We start from the raw sequence: 19999 nt of genomic DNA, 5'->3' as shown, positions 1-19999 counted from the left end.
GCGAGTTGCTCAAAATCCCACAGTTGGCAAATGACGTCTGAGGGAATCAAACTCTGATCCACAGGAACTAGAACTCAGAGCTTTAACCCTCTATGCCAACCACCATTAATCTAGAATTAATGATCTTGTATATGCCCAGTTTTCAATTTCCACTTACTCTGAAATCCTCGATCCATGCAGTCTCTGCCTACCACCAGTGCATGATGTCAGCCAGAAGAACAAGTTACATGTATTAGCACTTATATCCACGTGGGGTTTCCTGAGATCTAGAACTGCGCAATATTAATATACAAGCTATGGCTTGCCAGATTGCAAGCTGAATAAATAGCAATTAATATAAACATACACTTTTATTTCCCACTGGAACAAAAAGTGGCAGCTGAACTCAGATCTAACCTACTTTTTCTTCTCTGAAAAAAAACAAAAAAAACAAAGACTCACATCAGACAAAACACACCTAGCTGGAAGTAGTACTTGCCTGTTTTGACATGCAAGTGTAAGAGGAATTCACATTACCAATGGCAAAAAGGGCTTAACACAATCTGGCAATAATCACATAAATGACCAGTTCCAGCAGGCCAAATATACTCAAGGTAATAATCTGTTAAATTCTACTGCAGCTTTATTCTCTGGTATGCACATTTTAATTAGGCACTGATTTTTCTTTTTTTTTTTTAAACACTCACCAGTTCCTCAAATGCCAGCTGTGAAGAATACTCAAGACAGGGCTACTGGAGACTCTCAAAATTACTTGAGCAGTAAGCATTTTAATTAAATAAATGTGAATAAAATATGATTCTTATTTTTTCATCCTTCATTACACAGTGGACATCAACAGCAGAAAACTGCAAAAAGACCTTAAAAAAAAAAAAAAAAAACTGGTACTTTCACCAGAAATTCACACCTTATGTTTTGCAACAAAGGGAGGAAGAGATCTACACAAAACCCGAGGAGCAATGTGAAGCCCTAGGTTAGAAGAATTTTCATGTTTTCTAATTAATATATCCCCAAATAAGCTGCAAATAACAATCTTATACTTCCTTCTCATTTCAACCCATCCCCACCAAAACCATAGAAAAACTCCTAAAAAAATTTAAACCAACTACAACTGCTGCTGATAACTTACCAGCAGAGTTCCTAAAAATTGCAGCTGAGGCTATATCTTATCCCACATCAATACTGATTAACCGCTCAGTTTCTGAAAACTATGTCCCTACCATCTGGAAAATTTCTTATATTATTCCCCTACATCATCTTTTTCTTTCGGCTTTTCCTGGTTAGGGGTCACCACAGCGGATCACCTGTCCACTCATGATAGGCAGTGGAGTCTCACGGTGTCAAGTTGCCAGCCTGGCGCCCAACCAGAAGGCACCCCAGCCAAGAATTGAACCGAAGAACCTCTTGCTGTAAAGCAACAACGCTAACCGCTGCATCACTGTGGCCGCCCATATTGTTCCCCTACATAAAGGTGGTAAATCAAATGAGCTAACTAAATTATTGACCCATAGCTATCCTATCCTCACTTTCAAAACTCCTGGAGAAATGTATACATTCACAACTTATAAGATATCTCACAACCAATAACTTACTTGCCATCTCCCAACATGGATTTAGACTGTCCCATAGTACAACCACTACTCTACTTAAGCTTTACCAACACCATAAACCAATACAGGAATGAGGGAAACAGTCTTATCAGTTTTCTTGGATATGACTAAAGCCTTTGACACAGTCTCCCACAACAAAATTCTAATTGCTCTCTCAGACCTAAAGATGCACCCTTCATGTGTCTCAGGGTTCTACAGTTACTTAACAGGTCATCAGTAGGCAGTTAAGGGGCAATATGACCTCTCCACACTTCTCCCTATTACCCTTGGGTCCCATAGGGATCCATGCATGTCCCTCTTCTCTCTAATAACCTCATTTGCCACCATTATCCAATATGCAGTTGCTTCAACATTAATATGTGCAGCTCCTACCAAGCAACAACTTCAGGACAAAACACAACACGCCTTCACATAAACTGAAACATGGCTGGCTAACTCCCAACTTATTGTCAACCCCAAAAAAACAAAACTTATGATCTTTCAACCTACCAGACCACTAGATTCCCAACACAGTTCCACATCACAGGTGCACAATAATTACACCTGACCATCCATCAAACTACTATGAGTTATTGTAGACAATAAGCTAAGATTTGCCTTGCATATATCACAAACAATTAAAAAAGTCCACAAAAAATGGGCACCCTTTACAGAAACCACATTTTTTTAATAGACTCCTCAAGAGCTGTCATAGCCAGAACCCACCTACTAGCAACTCTTTTATACACCTCACTCATCCTTATCAACCTCAAAAAAACAGATTTAGATAAACTGAATACATGCTATAACAAAACAGTTAAATTTGCTACTGGATCATTACACAGGGTACATCACTATCTAGCCCTCAAAAAACTCTCCTGACTTGAGCTACCTCAGCTTCTTGCATACAACTAATTAAGCATGGCCCACAAATTACACTATAATCCCGAAAAAACTCCAGCTCCTCAAAGCTTACTACAACCTTACTCTAACACTCGAACACTACGATCATCAAATACATTTTTACTACAAATCTATAAAACTAACAACACTGCAGGACACTCCTTATACTCTTTTGGCTCTGCTCATGCAACACCCCTGGCAGATCTGCTATTGTAAGTACACTCTCCATTTACTATTCAGCCTGCATCTTGGACAATGATCTTATTTGCATTATGATTTTTCTTTTTTTCTTTCTATTCTTAAATGTGTGATAAATATAAAATGATTTCCCATTACAAATGTAAATTAATACTCATAGGTTCTATGTTAATAATATCATTTTGTTAAGTTTCATATCTGATGTCGTATCTGCTGTTAGACCTGCTGTATCTACTGTAACTTATGCTGTATATATTGTTTGTCATGCTATATTTCCTGTTACTAATGCTGTATGTGGTGTCAGTTTTTGTGGAGCTGTTGTCTCCGGGCCACCACTGAAAATGGGCTCTGCCAAGTCAGATTTTCCTGGTAAACAAATGTAAAATAAATAAATAAGACAAAATAATTAAATAGATCTGTAGGATAGGTTCATAGGTAAGTACTATGCTAGTTGCCCTTGAGGGCCATTTTAAGCCTAGCCAATTTCCCTTTTTGTGCTTGAATTAACCTTACCCATCCCATGACTGATAATTATATAGAACCCCTAATGAGAATAAATGTGATTAAGCCACAAATAATTGAGGGGACTCATGCATAGGATAAAGCATTTAGGAACTGCCTCTGTCCGTTAGTAGTACAGGGGCTAATCCTGGGGTAAACTTTCTATTTCCCATCCACTGATTCAAGATGTGCTTGAATATAGACAGGGTTGAACTTTGTTTTATACAGAAGGGGAGTTTGTTCCACAGCATCAGTATCCCCTGCAAGATATACCTATCTCTTCAGCTCATTCTTCTGATGTTGCAGAAGAGGTTTAGATCCTTAAACTGAGTATTTCTGGTGCCATTTGACTTGCTGATGTGCAGTAAATCCATCAACACTGGTTTGGCGGGTGCCTTTTATGGCAGACACAGGTCATGTCTTAGCAATCTGTAGGATATCGAGTATAGTGACAGGGCTTTAAGTTGGTCCATGTACAACTTGTTGTTTAGGCCTTGTACCCTTTTAGTGAGGTATCTCTGTGGACTCTCCAGTTGTTACTTGTGTCTGGACAGATACATGCCAAATGGGACATTACATTTAACGATTGCCCTAATGAGGGCTGAGTAAAGGTGGGCAATAACATCCCTAGATCTAGATACAATTCCTTTGTTTATAATCTGTGCAATACAGTAGGGCTTTCTTACAACAATGGATACATGTTGGTCGAAAGTTAGGTCACTGTCCAGAAAAGTTCCCAAATCCCAAACAACTGGGTCAACTCTTAAGGATATAATGTCAATATTTTAGTTCCCTGGGGTAGATAACTTCCCAAAGAGTACACTAATGCATTTTTTGGCACCACTTATTTATTTGGGACAAACTTTCCTGCAGAATTGCCAAGTCATTTGGGGATTCAATTGCTGCTTGCAGTCATTTGCAAACCTAGTCAGCCACAGCCCTTTAGTACTGACATTTACTTCAGAAAAATAGATGCCAAACAGGAGGGGTGACAGGGGTTTATTCCCAGTTTAACTAAGTTTCTCTACTATACCCGAATGGAGTATTGTGTCAAAATTTTTGGCTAGGTCAAGGTATGTGGCGTGTTCCATTTTACCTTCACCCATTGCTTTGGTGACCTTTTCAAAAAAATTCACCAGGCTGAGTAAACATGACCAACCCTTGACAAATCCAAACTGAGACTGATCCAATATTGGGAGATTCCCTACCTGAGTGATTAGTTCCATGATAAGTCTTTCCATGGCTTTGCATATGAGGCTGGTCAGACTTATGGGTCTGAAATTGCCTGGGTCTGTGGAAGGTCTTCCCTTATGCAAGAAAATGACTGTAGCTGTTCTCCATTCACTTGGAACAAAAACCTGTATGTAGGCTGAGACTGAACAACGTTGTTAGAGGTTTGGCTAAATTATGATCCATGCTATTTAAGATGTATCCATAGATATTGCCAGGATATTGCAGTATTTTTAGCCTTTATTAGCACTTTTAGGACATGTGACATTTTCAGGTATATTTTGAGGGACAGACATTGAGAAAGAGGGCAGTTTCAGGTATATGCTGAGGGATACATAGAGAAAAAGAGGGCTAAAGTTACAGCTAAACTTATCAGCTAGTAGGCTCGCTATATCTTCAGGCTCTGTGTAGGTAACACTGTTCACAATCAGCTCAGCACATTGCTGCATTGTGCTTTTGAGATTACAAACACAGCTAAAATACCTTGTATTAGGCTTCAGTAGCTATTTTAACCTCAAACTAAACTTGGCTTTGGTGGATTTTATTAAGCTCCTGAGTTGTTAGTTCTGCAAATTACTCTTCTTACTTTTGGTCAAAATTATTTACCTTTTATTATAAAGCATGTTGACATTATGGTTCCACAATGTGGGTTTGTTTCTGGGGTTTGCCCTGCATCATACCTCTCAACCTCTTAGTGCAAGAAATCTGGACAAAGCCCGACAAAATGGGAGGAGAAAGGCCCCAAAATAGGGACATATTTTAAATACTGCTCTTACAAACTTAAAAAGCTGAAAAAGAAGAAATGGGGTAAACCGACTAAAGGTCTGCAAAGTACAAAAAATCTTCAAAGCAAATAAACTATGCAGACCACCACTGTCCAAAGTAAACACTGGTTTAATATTAAACCAGTGTTTACTTTGGACAGTGGTGGTCTGCATAGTTTATTTGCTTTGAAACTTAGAAAGTTGCTAGATTTTCTGATGGATTTGATGTCTGAAACTCAAATGTATGTTATTATTTAGTGACTTCAATCCTCAGATCATCCCAGTGACTTTCCAGAAAACCACAAATTTTATGAGGAACAGACCAAAAATATGAACCAAAAATCTGGACATTCTGTGAAACTCTGTACAGTTGAGAGGTATGCCCGCACATTTTCCTACATTGTACTGCTTACATGCTGGTATATTGTGCTGGTGTATGTTTCTGGATATTTAGTGGAGTTAACAGGGTTTGGTGGGGAATGGGGATTTAAAGCTTGCTAATGTAGCAATTAGGAGTAGGTGGTTTGTCTTAAAGACATGTCTAAAGGTACTATGGGTAGAAGAGGATCTCTGGTTTCTATTTTATTTAAAAGGACACTGCTTTATAGTCAGGCCTAACAAGGGATGGTGCAAGATGCTCCCACATTTGTAAGGACAAGATCCAATATTTTATTGTACCTAGTGGGTACTCTGAGTAATTGCTCTATTTATTTATTTATTTGCAATTTGATTATCGGGGAAGTCTACTGGGCCGAATTGACCCATTTGCATTATACAATTTAGATACAAATTACAGATAACATTAAAGATCTTGTGTAGAATAGTTACTCATAAATGCATTCAATATCATGCATAGTTAAATTCATTAAGCTTGAAAAATGTAAACACGTTTTACATACACACATCAACAGTACAATGCTATTTACAATATTTACAATGTTGGGCTGTGTGAGGGTAGCTGTAGGAGTTGTTGAGAGCTTAGAGAGAAGCTATAGAAATTGTTGAGAGCTTAGATAGGCTCATAGGAAGATAACTATGAGAGCTGTAGAGCTTGGGAGCATTTGTACTGACAAAGTCCAAGAATCCTTGTGCTTGTGCACTAGTAGTGGTGTAGGTTTCCCAGTCTGTAATTGGATAGTTTAGATCACCTAGGAAAATGTTACTGGATGTAACACTAAGATTCTAGTTCCTGTAGACAGGCATTGTGGCTTTCTTGTGTCATAAAGTGAATTCTGTAGCTAGCTAACATAAGTTTCGGTACCCTTCTGATGGTTATTTGGATATGAAGAACCTCTAGTGCATCGTGCTGCTTTACCAGCCTTGACGTGAGTCTATTATGGATGTAGACTGAGATACATCCACCTTTTTCCCCCTCCTGTGCAGTAGTTGGTCTAAACATGTTTTACAGCATTATAGCCCTGCATAGCTAGAGCCCTCTCCACTATTTTAAACCAGTCACTACACAGATATCAATGTCCTCCACAGTGAGAAGGGCTTGCAGGGAGTGGAGTTTCTTGTTTAGGCTTCTAGCATTGATAAGTAATACTTTCATATTTTCCTTTCCTAGTTTCACTATGTTGGTAGGTTTATCAGGTTGTCATTGCCTAAAAATGGCACTATGGGGGTGGAAAATGTCTTTGCAGACAATCAAAATGTTGGAGGGGACAGATACAGGCCATCCCTAGTGAAGCAACGTGGTCTGCTGATTATATCCTCCAATGCTGACAAATATAGCACCTCCTTTGAATGACAACAAAAAATAAGCCAATTATTGAAGTCAATTATTTTTGCTCATATAGCAGCATCATCCTTGGACAAGGTAGGATACAACTCAATGCAAGGCTCACACCTGCCTTGGAGACATAATCTGAGAGCTGCTGCATGTCTCTTTTCATACAGTCCAGGCAGGTATATAAATCAAGTCATTGGATATGGCATGAACTATGACAGAGTCATACTGGTAAGTTGTTTAAGGACTGGAGTGCACATGTGATCTAATGAATTCTGGCATCAGACAAGCAACTAACAATCACTCTTTCCTTGCTCAGCCTGCCAGTAGGCACATCTGTATGTCTTACAATGGAATCACGTATAACAATGTTTGGTTGAGTTGATGCCTGCCTTACGGTCTCAGAATCTGTGACTTTGGGACTACTTGTGCTATGTGAGGAGCTAGGCTTAACTTGCTGAGTGCGCTTTGTGCCTGCATTGTGATTTGGAGGTATTTCAGGTTTAGACCAGTTAATTGTTGTACATCAGCATATGGTGGAATATGTATATTGTGATAGCCTTGAAGAGGTATGATGTGTGATGTACTCCTAACAATTTTACTCTCTGAGTTTTCTCTGTGTGAGATTTTTCTGCCTCCAAGAATGCTATATATGTACATCTTACACTGTCTCAAGCTACCCATCTCAGTCAGACTAGCTAAAGAAATTATGGGAAAGTGTTGGTCCATGATACCGACAGGAATGACTTTGGGAGCAGGGTTAACTAAAACTGCTTGGTTTTAGGACAATGTTTGGGTGGACTTGCTACTGGGTATTTAAAGTTCAACACAAAACAACTAGCCTGGAAACCTTCTTCTGCCACCAACAAGAACCGGTAAATTAAGCACAGTTACAAAAAAAAAAAAAAGTGCAAGTAGTGTCATTACACTCGCTATTACTCAATTTTATCTAAGGTTTTTTTAGCCAGGTGAGTATTTTAAAGGGAGAGACTTTGCAAACTGATAGTTCTGTGCTTACTGTCAATAGCCAATAAACAGGGAGAGGGAGGGAATTATGCTGTCAAATTATCATAAGGGGTAAGGCAACAAGAGATGCACAAGGTTTAAGAACACAACTACAACAGGGTGGCTAGGAGGATAAAATCAGACCCTTAGCTCTGAGTTAGGTTGTGAGGAGGAACCTCAAACCACTAAAGGTGAGTAAAAGAAATGGTGGACAGACGTAACTGCCCACTGAAGTCATTATTTAGTAGCTCTGACTAGCTTTTCCGATTACCCCATGAAACATACATACCTCACTTAAAAGAAAACTGCACAATGCATGCAGGAAACAAATAATAAAGGCTTATGGTGCAAGGTTTCTCAGACCTTATTCTCGGTTTTATTACTAAAGTCTGACTTTTGTGCTGACATTTGTGCATAACAGAGAAAGAAGAAATCCCCAAACCTTAAATATGAAATGTGGGAAATGCACTACTGATGGTCCACCAAGAGTGTTGACCACAAGCGTGTTGTATTTAATCCAGTCACCCCTTATTCTCCTTACAAAAAGGCAAGCACAGTGGTATCGCCTGCAGCAGACTATGACATCCTATTACATATCCACCTTAAAAAGATACAATTTTACTTCCAGGCTGTGTTTAGAGATTTAGAGATCTGACAGCTTAACCAAGTGATATCACTATTTTTCTGAGGACACTACTTGTTATTTTGCACACCCAATTTAAGCTCTATTATTTAGGTATGAATCAGACAACAGTGGTCATGTTCAAGGGGTAGTTAGCAGACTAACTTGGAGTTACACAATATACAAAGGATGACTGCAAGAAATCAAACTCCTGTTTACAGTACACAGCTCAGTTATACATTACTGTTTGTCAATGATTTATGAAAAACTTCTATATCCTTAATGATTCTCATATCTTTTGACGTTCTACTCAAGAAGAATGATAGCTCAAAATGTACTTTTCCTGAAAATTTGCAACCATCCGAACAGCCTGCCCCTTTGTACGGTGTTAAAAAGATCCACATTTGTGACATGTATCTTTCTATACTTGACTGTCTGCTAACAAGTAAGGTCTGCCATGAATGGATGTTGGTTTTCAGATACTATACAGCAGAAATAAAGTGACAAAGTGATTTGCAGTCACAAAATATGCATGATGAAGGCTACTAGAATCAAACCAAATATTTACTGCTGTACCCAAAAAGCTCAGCTACAGCTTAATTACAAAGCTATACCAGATTGCCCCTAAATGTACAACACATTTATTTGTGAGAGTATTATCTTCGGTAGTACAATTTTTCTTTAAGAAAGCATCCCCTACTGCCACAGGAAGGAAAAAAGCAAGATCAGCAGTATTACACAATAATATTAAAAAAGTAATTTACAGAAGCCTAAATAAGTATAACAGCATAAAAATGTGTGCCTTGCCATGAGTATCTAGTAGCTTAAATAGCCAACTAACAATTACTTAAAACATACATGTTCAAGTTTTTAACCATCATTAGTACCATGACTGAGAAAACAAAAATGACAGAAAAAATGCTTTTTCCCCCATCATATACATAAATTACAGAGTATAACATTCAGGAGTATTTTTTCCTAATTGTTATCAATTAAGTAAAATATCTGGCACAACTACTCTTCAGCGTGATCTATGTAACAATTCAAGTTCCGTTAAATGACTTGTTCGGTTTCAAGTATGCAGAAGATGGTACTCAGACTCAGGTCTGAATCATTTGTCATTTACAGGTCTTTCCCATGAACTATTGTAACAGTCCATTAAGTCAGAACTCTGATCAGTACTGCATTAAGAACTGTAACTGAAACAAGGCATCACAAACAGCACAGTCTACACTTTTTGTCCAACTGTACCTCTGTCTACAGTTAAAGATACAAAGATCACAATCATAGCATGGGATTCTCTCCTAGTCCACTATCTCTGTTCAGCAAAAGCCATACATTTCACAAACATTGAAACTCCAGTAACCCACTCAACCCCTGTATAAGCGATTCTGACTAAACTGCCTGCTCTAGAACTAAGCAAACTGAAGCAGAAACAGGAAACATGCAGTCTTGTATTCCAAAATGGGACCTGAAAAATCTTCAAAACTAATAGAGAAAGAATATTTCTCAGGCATTCCTCAAAGGAAACTGAATCAGTTATATAAAACTATAAATAAAAGAGGGTGATTTCTCACTTCCCAAGTTACTGATTGCACTACTTCAGAGCATGCATACAAAAATAACTGTTGCTTCACAGGTTTCTGATTTTACTTCTTCAGAATATATACACTTGTATTTTTTAATAAGGCACATGTGTCCATTTCAGTGGGTCTCATTTATTTCTGGAATGCAGAACCCATCTTATCTGATTCTATACCCCACCCTTCAACCCCCAGGCATACTGCAGACAGTGAGGAGCTACCGAATAACTTATTTCCCAATGAAGTGAAGCCCAGCCCTTCCCAGCCACACTTCATGCTCACACCATCTTACAATGAGACAAGCAGTCTTGATTGCCATGAAGCCTCTGTATAAGCAACTTTATGTCAGGTATCCACCCAGTGAGACAGCATGTTTAGCAAATCCTCCCCAGACATTCAGAGATGTATTTTTTCTCTCTCCCAAATTCACTTCTACTGCGTATTATTAAGCACTGCCAAAAAAAAAATGGCACTCAACAAAGAAAAGAAGTGTACAAGGCAACAACTAAAGTATCACATCACAGTACAGCTCAAGAAAATACTTTTCTGTATAATATATCCCAAATCTATGTAAAATACTAAAAAAAGGACACGACAGAAGTCTATACAGGTAAATGCTTTTTCACATACATCTGGAAAATGGGACACGATTCCTAAAACACACTCACAGTTACCACGAGGCTGATTCCTCCAGCAGTACTGCATCTACTATTCACAGCTGGGTACTTTATAAAAACCATTCCATCAGTGAAAATCATGTAGGAGGTTAGTCTTTCACAAACACCAGAGGATGACTAATGCAAGCAAGCATACAAAAAAAAACTGCAGAGAAAGGTAATACTGCATCCAGCCTACTAATCCCAGTGATAATGTCTGTGACTCTTAATCCAAAAAGTCCACAGCTATCTGTAACACAGGGTATTCCAAAGCAGAAATCAGATGTTAAACAATGTACCCAGCCAGCCCAGCCCAGATGGCAACAGCAACAGAAGACATAAGGAAACTAACCGAGAAGAAACTAACCAAGTACACCACCTGATTTGAAGCTGTGACGGCTCTCAGTGACAGTAGCTGCAGGGCTGCAGTACTCCAATAACGCCATGTGGTACCAGGAGTGACTGAAAAGAAATAGTCCAACTTTGGGCCTGTGAACTGGGAAGCAGCAGGGCCATGGATGGTATGAACAGATGAATGAGTCTCTCTGGCTGCATCCCCAAACAGCCTCCGAGCATGCAAGCAGCAACAGCAGAAGCCCTGTTCCTCCCCTCCCTTCCTCCGAACAGGGATGGAGCTCTGCAGCTCACATGGACAGGAAGCTCCAGTCATTTAGGAGGGGCCAATTAGCATTGTAGCCACCAGGCAGGGAGGGCAGCCCCAGTCAGTCAATCAGCCAATGAGGTTATGGCTAGCTTTAACTCATTGCACACCAAGGCTTACCGAAATACCATGCAAAAAGCCAGACAGTATCAAGTTAGCAACAGTATGAGTTGGTGTGGGAAATATACAACAGACTAATCCTCTGGGATTCTGGGTGGCCAGCCTTGGCCAACATGACTCATCAGTGAACACAGTCCAGACAAGCCTTTGAACAACAGAGAAAGTAAAATCACAAAAAAAAAAAAAAAACAAAAAAAAAACAGCTCTTATCCTTCTGCCTTGCTAGTAAGGGGTAGTATTTCATCAAATCCATTAGGTGCACATTTTAAAAACATGCTTCATGCAGTCAGCTCACTTCTGACATAATAAGGAAACAATGGTTTCTGAAGATAAACCACGCCTGTAATCTTGAAAATCTGATAAAAACTTCAATGTTTTCATTCTCACTGTTCCTACAGCAAAAACACACCTTTCAAAAGGATTTGCAGACATGAAACAGCCGGATAGGAATGTGAAACCCGATACACATCTGTCTTGTGCTGAAGTTTGTGTGTGTGTGTGTGTGGGGGGGGGGGGGGGGTGTTATCAACCCATTCATCTGCAGCTTGTAGTACAAGGAAATTCAGCTATGATGATCTGCAAGTTTTCATAGCCTTGAACAATTATTTTTAAACTGGTGGGACTGAACTGGGAATTCCTACTGGGAGGGAGGCTGTTGGGTGTGCAGCATTAACCGGAGGCAAAAACTTCAAGCATATTACAGCATGATTATGGTTGTGGCTCAGCAGAGTACACAAGTTTTCTTTTTTTTGCTGCTGCTGCTAGTGGGTTGTTTATTCCACATACTGTTACATAATGCTCCATGCTCCTGATCATTAGTGTAGTGTGATCTGAATCACTGTTCTAACATATGCACTGAAGTCAACATCACTAATTTGACTTACCGTATCCCTTTTCTTGGACTTAATGGCACTGTATGATGAGGGTACACAAGACGTTTGATGAGGCTGCAGGGATTTTACCCAATTACCATTCAATCCTTTCAAATATTATGCTTTTTTTTTCCATTTAGTATGTTACAGCAGTGTAATTCAGCACCACTACATCCAAACAAGCCTAACAGACCCCCGTTTTAGATCTTGATAGGAAATGTTGCCTTTAATTACTGAGTGAAATTTACTGTCCATATTTATTGATCCCATATATACATAAAGTACAGCAGGGAAACTAATGCCAGTATGTACACACAGCTTTTTTCTAACCCCACTGCATACTCTGTAGTGGATGCTATAGCCATATTACCATATATCTCTGGCTCTCAAATTACACTGGGATTAGCCACACGGCAACAAAGTCTACTAATTTCACAATTCATAACAAAAGCTATAAAGCATGCTTTAAACTGGAAATATTTTACAAACAAGTAAAAGTTTTTAACAGATGAAAATACTTGCTGGGCACAGAACTGCATGTTATACAATATTTGCATACAAACCATGTTAGTTTCCGGATAAAAGATAAAAATGCTCAAGTAAAGGAAGATATGAGCCATAGGTTTTGTAAACTCACAGAAAAATGACTTCAAAAGCAGTAGGAATACAAAAAGGAATGCAGTGAGAAACTCTGTTACATTTGGGGGGGGGGGCAGGAAAGAGATAAGGGTGGGAGTGAGAGTTATTAGAAAGGAGATAAAATGATAATCTGTAGATATCAGTGATCCAGCAGAACGCTACGGACACTAACAAACAGAAGACAATTGCTACTGAGCAAAGGTATGTAATAGCCTTATGAAATAAGTGAGGGATCCATTTTATTCAGAGAGGATTACGCCACTCCGGTGTAAATAATGCTGAGTCAAAACCATGAAGTCATCTTTAAAAGCTATTTTGGAAGAAGCAGGAAGTGGACTTGCCTCATGCTTGAGCTTAGCAACACATGTTGCCTTTATATGCATACTTATTCACCACTATTCACTGGGACAGGGTGGAAAACAGGAAGGACAATACTTCCTTTCCCTTTAATGCTGGGCAATGGAATTTAAAAAAATAAAATAATTCTGTCACTGGCAAATCCATTATCAGTTTTCAGGTCTGGTAACAGAGGCCGAGTGAATGTTTTGCGAAACAGAGAACATATTTGGGTTCTGGCACATGGCATATAATTGAAAGGAGGAGGAATCAACCAGGATGTGACAAAAACAAAACCCAAATAACCATACCAAGAGAAGGCATAGTGGATGATAAAACTAGGCACATTAAACCATGCTGTTCAAATGGAAATGCCGTTTCCTGACACATGAAGTTCAGTAATGCACACTGAATCCTGTTAGATTTTAAAAAATCGTACATGTTTTTGCAAATGAAGAGCATAAACCATCACAAAACACTATCCAGCCAAAAGCATTAGTGCCTGTAGAAAGCATTATACACATTAGTAAAATGTCAGCTGTATCTGTTTATTAACATTGTAACATCGAGACAAAAAAAACGGCAGCTGCAGGATAAATTATACTGACTGGAATATTAGATCTACTGCATTTTTATAGAACCACAGCTGACCATCAAATACTCCCAGGGCCTCCCCTCATCCACAAGGTCTCAGAAACCTAACTTTATCTTACCCTGGACAAACTTTGACCCAGGGTCAGGGCTAGGGAGGAGATTGAGGCACCTTGGGCAACATCACACTGTTGCTAAGGAGTGCTTTTGCTTATCTTTTCCCCAACACCAAAGCTGTCCAAGTAGCACCCTATGGTGGTCTGTGAAATGAGCACCTGCGCTGCTCCACCTCTCACTTCTGGAAGGGTCTACTGTAATCAGGGTGCCCCACTTACCCCAAGCAATTTATGTGCAGTTGTTTTCCTAGACCTCACCAGGGGAACCAACTGTGCAAATGCATCCTGACTAGCATTCCCATACCCACCCCCCATGATGGGCACTCCCATCCTCCCTGCCTGCACCATCAGGTGCTTGAGCCACTAATAAAACCTGCGTTACCTGGGTCATAGTCAGGGGTTTGGCCCTCTATATCACCAGTCCATGCTACAGCCACTGCATTCTTACATTTCTGGAAGAAGTATAGCTAAGTCCACAAGATCCGCCAGTTACTTGTCTTACTACATTCATTTTCTGATACCTACTTTACCCTATTCAGGGTTAAGAGGGACTCAAGCCTATTCCAGCTGATAACATGCATAGGTACAGAAGCAATCCAGAATGGTATGCCAACCTATCACAAGATGTACACACTCGCATGCACACATACACCCACGTACACAAACCTACAGGCACTTTTGAAGACAAACAATTCACTTAATGCTCTTACTAGCATGTCTTTCTGAGGAAACCAGAAAACCTATGTGGAAATGATGCAGACATAAGGACATAAAGCCTTCAAAGAAGGAGTCCCAGCTGGTAACCAAACTGGAGAACCAGTGCTGTCACACCAATGTTTTGCCTTCTTAAAATACACTACAAGTATTACAACTGTATATAAAATTGTTACTAGGCTTACAGCTAAGCAGAGCATACAGTAAGCATGAAAAATATGAAAAAAAAACTAAACTAAAAAGCATCAGATTATAACAGGTAACTGGATTAATCATCATATGATTAAGTACACTACACTGCTCTACCTTGTCAAGTCTGAGCCCAACTTGAGGACAAAGTAAACATGTTTCAGTGATGTCGTATACCTCTCAACTGTACAGATTTTGGCAGATATGTCCAGATTTTTGCCTCAAATTTTTGGTCTGTTTTTCATAAAATTGTGTGTTTTCTGGCAAATTAGTCAGAAATCATTCAAGATTGAAGTTACAAAATAATGACAGACATTTACATTTCAGACTTCATAACATTCAGAAAATTCATGCTTATGCAAAATCTGTTATTCTATCAACTTTCCAAGTTTGTAAGCGGTATTTAAAAATTTTCACTATTTTGGGGCCTTTGTCCCACTTTTATTTATGGCTTTGTCAAGATTTCTTGCTGTAAGAGGTTCAGAGGTATGAAATGGCATTCAGATATCATCCCAAGGCAAAAAAGACAGAATGGAAGGTTTCAGGAATGTAAGGTGTCATTATGGCACTATTCCAAAAAATAGATTCTTCAAAAAGAATTACAAGGAAAATGTGCATTTAAAACCGAACACAGTGAAATGTAAGCTATCTTCTTTGGAAAAACAGGAATTACACAGACCTTCATATGTGCAGTAACTGGATCTAAAGGAATCTTTCTACCAATCACATTTAGGCATTTTTTGCAGAACGTCTTGCACTTTTGAGAGCATGAGCTCTTTAGGCATTTTTCTCAGAATATTTCATGTTCTGGGCACATGCTCAATGTCTACAAATACTGTGATATCATGGTCTGACTCCACAAGTGTGCCTAGCCCCCTAAGCTCACCAATTTACTTTGACAACTAATGAGGAAATTTTTCACAAATCAAGAAATAACAGTGAAGATCTGAGACCTCTAGTGCCAAAACTGCACATAAAATAAATACTTGCCCAAATTTCAGGGAATTTTTAACAGATGAGGCTGAATAGAAGGCAATCAAAGAACATGGGAATGGCAGGACAGAATCTGTGACAAATCAATGACAGTCCCCTTCACAGATGAACTGGTACAGAAACAGCTTATCTTTTATATATAGAATGACAGACTCTCCTTAGTTACATCTAGGATGAATCACAAGCAGTAAACCAACAAGATGGCAGAAGCCAACATACAGTCCAGAGACCAAGGTTCAGGAGGTTGAGTCTTGAAGTACAATGCACCAAAGGATGCCATCTCCTGGAGTAATAGTTCATACAGTAACATTTGGTGAAGATATGCACAAATGACCATGTGGCTGCAGTACAACTATCTACAGTGGAGACATTAGTACCAGAAACAGCCATACTTCTCCTGACATGACCCTAAGATAGCAATTCCAGCAAGCAGTGAACTACCTGATGACAAAAAAATTATATAGTTGTCAATCCATTTGAAAAAAGTTTTGAAAACTGTAAGCCTTTGCCTTTCTTGGTGCACAGTAGTTGCACAGATATTCAGTCTTACTAAACTCATGCACCCATTTCAGGTGAAAACCTAGTTTGGCAATACACATCTAGAGTATGAATGGTCTCTATCATGGTTTCAATCCCACCAACGAAAACAAGATGATGAATGGACCAGCTCAGGGATAATATAGAAAGCACTTTTGGGAGTAAATGTGAGTAAATCATAACAGAAACACAATACTTATGAATAAAATACAGTTTTCTCTCATTAAGGCCTACAATTCTTAAATCCTTTGAGTGGAAGTGGTTGCTTGAATAAAGACTTTTTCTTGACACTAATGTCAAGTTTGCCAATCCAGCAGGTTTAATGGAGAATGTGCAAGCCAGTCAACCATAAAGTTTAGATTCAACATAGAGGAGTGGGGGGGGGGGGTTCTTACAAGGAAAGTACAGTTTTGTACCTACCATAAATGTAGATGTTCGAGTGCTAATACAGCTGCAGTCATAACAGATGGGTTCTCCTGCCATCAGGCGGGTCCTTGGTTGGCCGAATTCCAAAGTCTAGGTCCGGCGTCAGTTGTCGTCACTTCTTCCCTGACGTCAGTGCGACAGGGGTATAAAGGAACCAGCCGACGCCATTTTCTTCAGTTTTTCTTGCCCCAGATGTCAGGTGCCCCCAGAAGGAAGGCAATACATAAATTTGTGTAATAAAGCAATGCAATATAATCAAAATACAGTAGTTGCAAGCAAATACGCCATAAATGAATACCCATAATCAGGTTGTATGAGGAGGTGTTAGCCAATAGGCCTGTCCCAAGAGGGGAAGGAGGGAGGGAAACCTGGACTGCAGCTGTATTAGCACTCGAACATCTACATTTATGGTAGGTACAAAACTGTACTATGTTCATCGTGCATACAGCTGCAGTCATAACAGATGGGTAGAATCCCAAAGCTAAGAAAGGGGTGGTAGGCACTAGGTGGAACTAGGAGGAGCCAGGATGCCCTGCAAGACTGCAGTGGCAAAGCCAGCTCTAGTTTTGGAGTATAATGGTAGGTGGTAGTGCTTGGAGAAGGTATGCACAGAACTCCAAGTGGCTGCTTCCAAAATATCTTTGGTAGGAACTCCTCTGAGGAAAGCTGCAGAGGTAGCTGTGGCCCTTGTGGAGTGAGATCTGATGCCTGTAGGTACAGTTTTGCCATGAAAAGAATAGCAAAAGCGTATGCAGTGGGCTATCCATTTTGAGATTGTCCGTTTGGAAATTGGCTTTCCTTGAGCTCCTATAGCATAGGACACGAAGAGCAGTTCTGATTTTCTGAAAGGATTTGTTCTGTCCAAATAATAACGCAGTTGTCTGTGGATGTCCAAGGAATGTAGTAATCTCTCCCCTTTGTTTGAGGATTAGGATAAAAGGTAGGTAAGTGTACGGCCTGATTCAAAGCTACCCTGGATACCACTTTAGGCATAAAGGACGGGTTGGTTCGTAAGGAAACTCTGTCCTGATGGAAGATGATAAAAGGCTGCACAGCCATGAGAGCTTGTAGTTCTGAAACTCTACGAGCTGAGGTGATAGCCAAAAGGAAAGCTGTTTTCCATGACAAATATTGCAAATCTAATGAGGCAGCTGGCTCAAAGGGAGGCATGGTCAGTTTTTCCAGAATGAAATTGAGATCCCAAGCAGGTATTGGTTGTTTCCTTGGGGGTCTTAGATTCTTAGCCCCTCTGAGGAACTGTCTTAAGAGAGGGTGAGAGAATAAGGGTGGATCAGTGTTGTATTCTGCAGAAATGGCTGAGGCATGGATTTTGATGGAGGAGAATGAAAGTCCACTGCTTAGCAGCTCAGCTAGATACTGTAGTATTTGAGGTAAATTCAGTTTTCCAGGATCCTGGCCCTTTTTCTCATTCCAGACACAAAACCGTTTCCCATTTTGCGGAGTAAGCTTTTCTAGTTGATGGCCTTCTGGCCTCCAAAATGACATCCTGCACCTCCTTGGAGAGTAGGGTCTGTTGTGATGCTAAGGAATCTTCCATGTGGCTAGATTGAGTGTTTTTAGCTGGCTGTGAAGAGTTTTGAAGCTGTGCTGAGTCAGGAGAAGAGGCATTAGAGGCAGGGTCCATGGTGGGGAGTGCGTCAGGCTCCTCAGGAGTGGGTACCAGTGTTGTCTTGGCCAGTCTGGAGCAATGAGAATCATCTTTAGTCTGTCTGCTCTGGTTTTCAATAGAACTTTGGGCAGCAGAGGAAGAGGAGGGAAGGCATAAACTGTCATTGATGTCCAACTGAAAGAGAGAGCGTCCACTCTCCAGGCCTTTGGATGGAAAATCCTTGAGCAGAATTTTGTCAATTGGTGATTTTTGTGGGAGGCAAAGAGATATATGTCTGGCCTTCCCCATGCTTGGATTATCTCTGTAAAAACTTTTGGATGCAACTTCCATTCGTGTGGATCTGTCATATTTCTGCTTAGGTTGTCTGCCAGCGTGTTTTCCTTGCCTGGCAAGTACTGTGCTTGTAGTTCGATTTGTAAGTCCATGGCCATGTTCCAAAGTGACATGGCCAGTCTGCATAGCGGGTATGAATGTGTTCCTCCCTGTTTGTTTATGTACCACATTACTGTGGTGTTGTCCGTTCTTATCAATAGTTGACCTGGTTTCAGAAGGTCTTTGAAAGCTATAATAGCATTTATTACTGCTAGCATTTCCTTTTGACTGATGTGAAGGTACTTTTCTTTTTGGGACCATTTGCCCTGAATGCACCGATCTGTCATGTGCGCCCCCCAGGCGTAGTCCGAGGCGTCTGTTGTGATGACTTGATTTGCTTGAGGCTTGCTGAATGGAAGACCTGTGTTTGTTTGGCATGTTTGAGCCCACCACAGAAATTCCTTTTGTAGACATGGAATTAGTGGTATTATTGTTTCCAAACTGTGGCTGTGTTGAGACCACAGGTTTTTCAGGTACCATTGAAGTTTCCTCATATGCAGCTTTGCACATGGGATTAGTAAGATGCAAGATGCCATGAATCCCAGAGCCTGCAGGATTTTCCTTGCAGTCAGCCTGGTGCAATTTGCTAGTGCTCTGATGTATTGAGTTAGTTGCTCCTGCTTCTCTGGCGTGAGATAGGCCATCTGGGTGTTTGTGTCCAAGTTGGCACCCAGGAAAATTATCTTCCGAGAGGGTATTAGCCTTGATTTCTTTTTGTTGACCGTGTATCCCAGAGAGTTCAACAACATTATTACATAAGACAGATGTTTCAGAAGAATGTGCTTGCTGTCCGCTTGGATCAGGCAGTCATCCAAATAGGGGTATATTTGTATCCCTTGAAGTCTGCAGTAGGCAATTACTGATGTCAGGCATTTCGTGAATACACTGGGCGCAGTAGATAAGCCAAAGGGCAATGCAGAGAATTGATAATGGTTGAACCTGCAAGAAATCTGAGGTATCCTCTGCAATTTTGTCTGATTGGGACATGCAGGTATGCCTCCTTGAGGTCCAATGTTACCAGCCAAG

The 19999-nt window shown here is 40.1% G+C and overlaps 1 protein-coding gene across 3 annotated transcripts in view; it reads right to left on the bottom strand.

The window, feature by feature from the left end:
* The window catches only part of MRTFB (myocardin related transcription factor B), a 1455416-nt gene that overhangs the window by 1036546 nt on the left and 398871 nt on the right, over positions 1-19999 (bottom strand). The window contains exon 1 of one of the 3 annotated variants that reach the window (XM_044089411.1): positions 11145-11416. The exons of 1 other annotated variant lie outside the window; for it this stretch is intronic. In XM_044089411.1, coding sequence (XP_043945346.1) covers positions 11145-11223 — 79 coding nt within the window. In that variant the 5' untranslated portion in view covers positions 11224-11416. Of the gene's footprint in view, positions 1-11144; positions 11417-19999 lie in introns of those variants that run through there. One more of the 3 variants, XM_044089412.1, reaches the window with a different exon arrangement.

The sequence above is a fragment of the Protopterus annectens genome, chromosome 12.part0 (assembly GCF_019279795.1).
Source record: "Protopterus annectens isolate FY-2018-M chromosome 12.part0, PAN1.0, whole genome shotgun sequence".
NCBI classification, from domain to species: Eukaryota; Metazoa; Chordata; order Ceratodontiformes; family Protopteridae; genus Protopterus; species Protopterus annectens.
The sequence above is the reverse complement of the archived record's forward strand: the minus strand, read 5'-3'. Positions and strand labels throughout refer to the sequence as shown.